Source organism: Spermophilus citellus (genome assembly GCF_964194105.1).
Source record: "Spermophilus citellus genome assembly, chromosome: 2".
NCBI classification, from domain to species: domain Eukaryota; kingdom Metazoa; phylum Chordata; class Mammalia; order Rodentia; family Sciuridae; genus Spermophilus; species Spermophilus citellus.
Genome location: NC_138183.1, coordinates 240,195,612 through 240,197,696, shown reverse-complemented (window position 1 = coordinate 240,197,696; position 2,085 = coordinate 240,195,612). Strand labels below are relative to the sequence as shown.

Genomic DNA, 2,085 nt, shown 5'->3' with positions numbered 1-2,085 from the left:
AAAACACTGGGTTGAATCACAAGTGTTACTACAGTGGCAGAGAGATAGATAGAGACACTCAGCAGGAAGAGCAACAAGAGCCTTACAGAAATATTAGTACTTAATGTTGTGTCTCTTCCTCTACATAAAAACAGCTTCTTCTCAACTAGTGTATATGCTCATAATGCCTATTTTTCTGAAGGAACTATATGCACAACAAGAAAATAATATCTCATATTGACTTCTAAGTCAATATAAAAGTGAAGAAAGGATTCAAATCTTTATTCATCTCATGTCATCAGAGACCAATTTCTTGATCCACAACTTCCTCATTGCATTTTTCACTTCTGCATTCCTCATTGTGTAAATCAGAGGGTTGAGCAAAGGTGTTCCGATGGTATAAAATACAGCTATCATCTTATCCATGGGGAAGGTGGTTGCAGGACGTGTGTATATAAATATGCAAGGTCCAAAGAACAAGATGACCACAATGATGTGGGAGATGCAGGTGGAGAGGGCCTTTCTCCTCCCTTCTGCACTGTGATGTCTCAGTGAATGCAAGATGATGACATAGGAGAACATGAGCACAACGAAACTCACTGTACAAATGGCCCCACTATTGGACACCAGGAGGAGGTTGGTCACATATGTGTCTGCACAGGCGAGCTTCAACAAGGGTTCCAAGTCACAGAAGTAGTGATCAATTTCATTGGGACCACAGAAAGGCAAACGCAAAGCAAGAAAAATCTGAGCTGAAGAATGCACACAGGACCCCACCCAGGCCACAGCCACCAACACATTACAAACCTGGCGGCTCATAATGGTCAGATAGTGCAGGGGCTTACAGATGGCCACATAGCGGTCAACGGCCATGAGGATGAGGATAAAGATCTCTAGGCAGCCAAAGTAATGACATGAAAAAACTTGGATTATACACTCACTGAAAGAAATAGTGGTCCTTTTCGAAAGGGCATCCACCATCACTCTAGGGGCTATGGACGTAGATAAGCAGGTGTCAGATAAGGATAAATAGAAAAGGAAGAAGTACATTGGACTGCCAAGTGCCTGACTGGTCTTGATGGTGATAATAATTAGCAAGTTACCAATCAATGTCCCCAAGTAGAAAAAGAAAAAAATTACAAACACTATTTTCTTCCTAACAGGGTCCTGTGTCAACCCAAGCAGAATGAACTCTGTCACATTATTGTTCAGGTGCATGATTTCATGAGTGAAGGAAAGGGGAGAGTCGAGATGGTTTTCCTGTGAAAATAAAGGTATTAATTTATCATGTGCCAAATAATGTTATGGAATATCTTAAGTAACAATAAATGTTCTTCATCAGAGACATTCTAATTGTGGTTAATTAAAATGTTACCTCAACACTTTATTCTTCAAATTTCAATGAGTACTTCATAAGGTCTTTATTGGTCTGAGACAAGCTTATTAGTGTAATAAATTCCTACAGTATTCTATAAACATAAGACCTTCTTAGCTTTTTTGTGACCATTTCTTCCTATATGGTGAATGGAGAACTAAGACATAGAAGTCTTTTAAATATTTCTTAATTTTTTCATGTTTCATAAATCTTGAGGGTTCAAGGTGTATTACTTTACATTTAGATATAAAGTCACTCAATCTCTATTACATAAAATGTCTTATCTATACTTATATTTATATATGACACATGAATTATATACATTGATACAAATGTTTTTGAAAACGTATAAAATGCTATATTTTTTTTCAATAATGGCTTTGTGAAGAATGGAATAAGAAACAATGATAATCTCTAAATAATCTGCTGCTATCTTGAAACTCCTTGATAACATTTTGCTAATGGACAAAATTAATGTTTTTACATAATTTTACATAGCAATATCTCACACCAATGTTCCAATTTCTAGACATCTTTTCATTTTGAAAAATACTCCATAGAGTATTCTGAGTCTCTGAGATCACATTAAAATCCAGGGGCTACATTATACTATTCAATAGTTCATCTTTTTATAATTCAAGTGCTTAGCTTATGATCTAGGGTAATTTGGAGGGATATCATGAGAAAGCCGGTATAGGACTAGATCAAGCTTGTAATTTCCTATGATTTTT

The 2,085-nt window shown here is 36.3% G+C and overlaps 1 protein-coding gene across 1 annotated transcript; it reads right to left on the bottom strand.

Moving 5' to 3' along the window:
* Positions 1 to 264: 264 nt before the first annotated feature.
* LOC308639088 (olfactory receptor 4C16-like) lies at positions 265 to 1,197 on the bottom strand (the record flags this gene model as incomplete). The annotated part of the gene is made up of 1 exon (XM_081277073.1): positions 265 to 1,197. The coding sequence occupies one exon, from the start codon at positions 1,195 to 1,197 to the stop codon at positions 265 to 267; it is 933 nt and encodes a 310-aa protein (XP_081133199.1).
* Between the last annotated feature and the right edge of the window lie 888 nt (positions 1,198 to 2,085).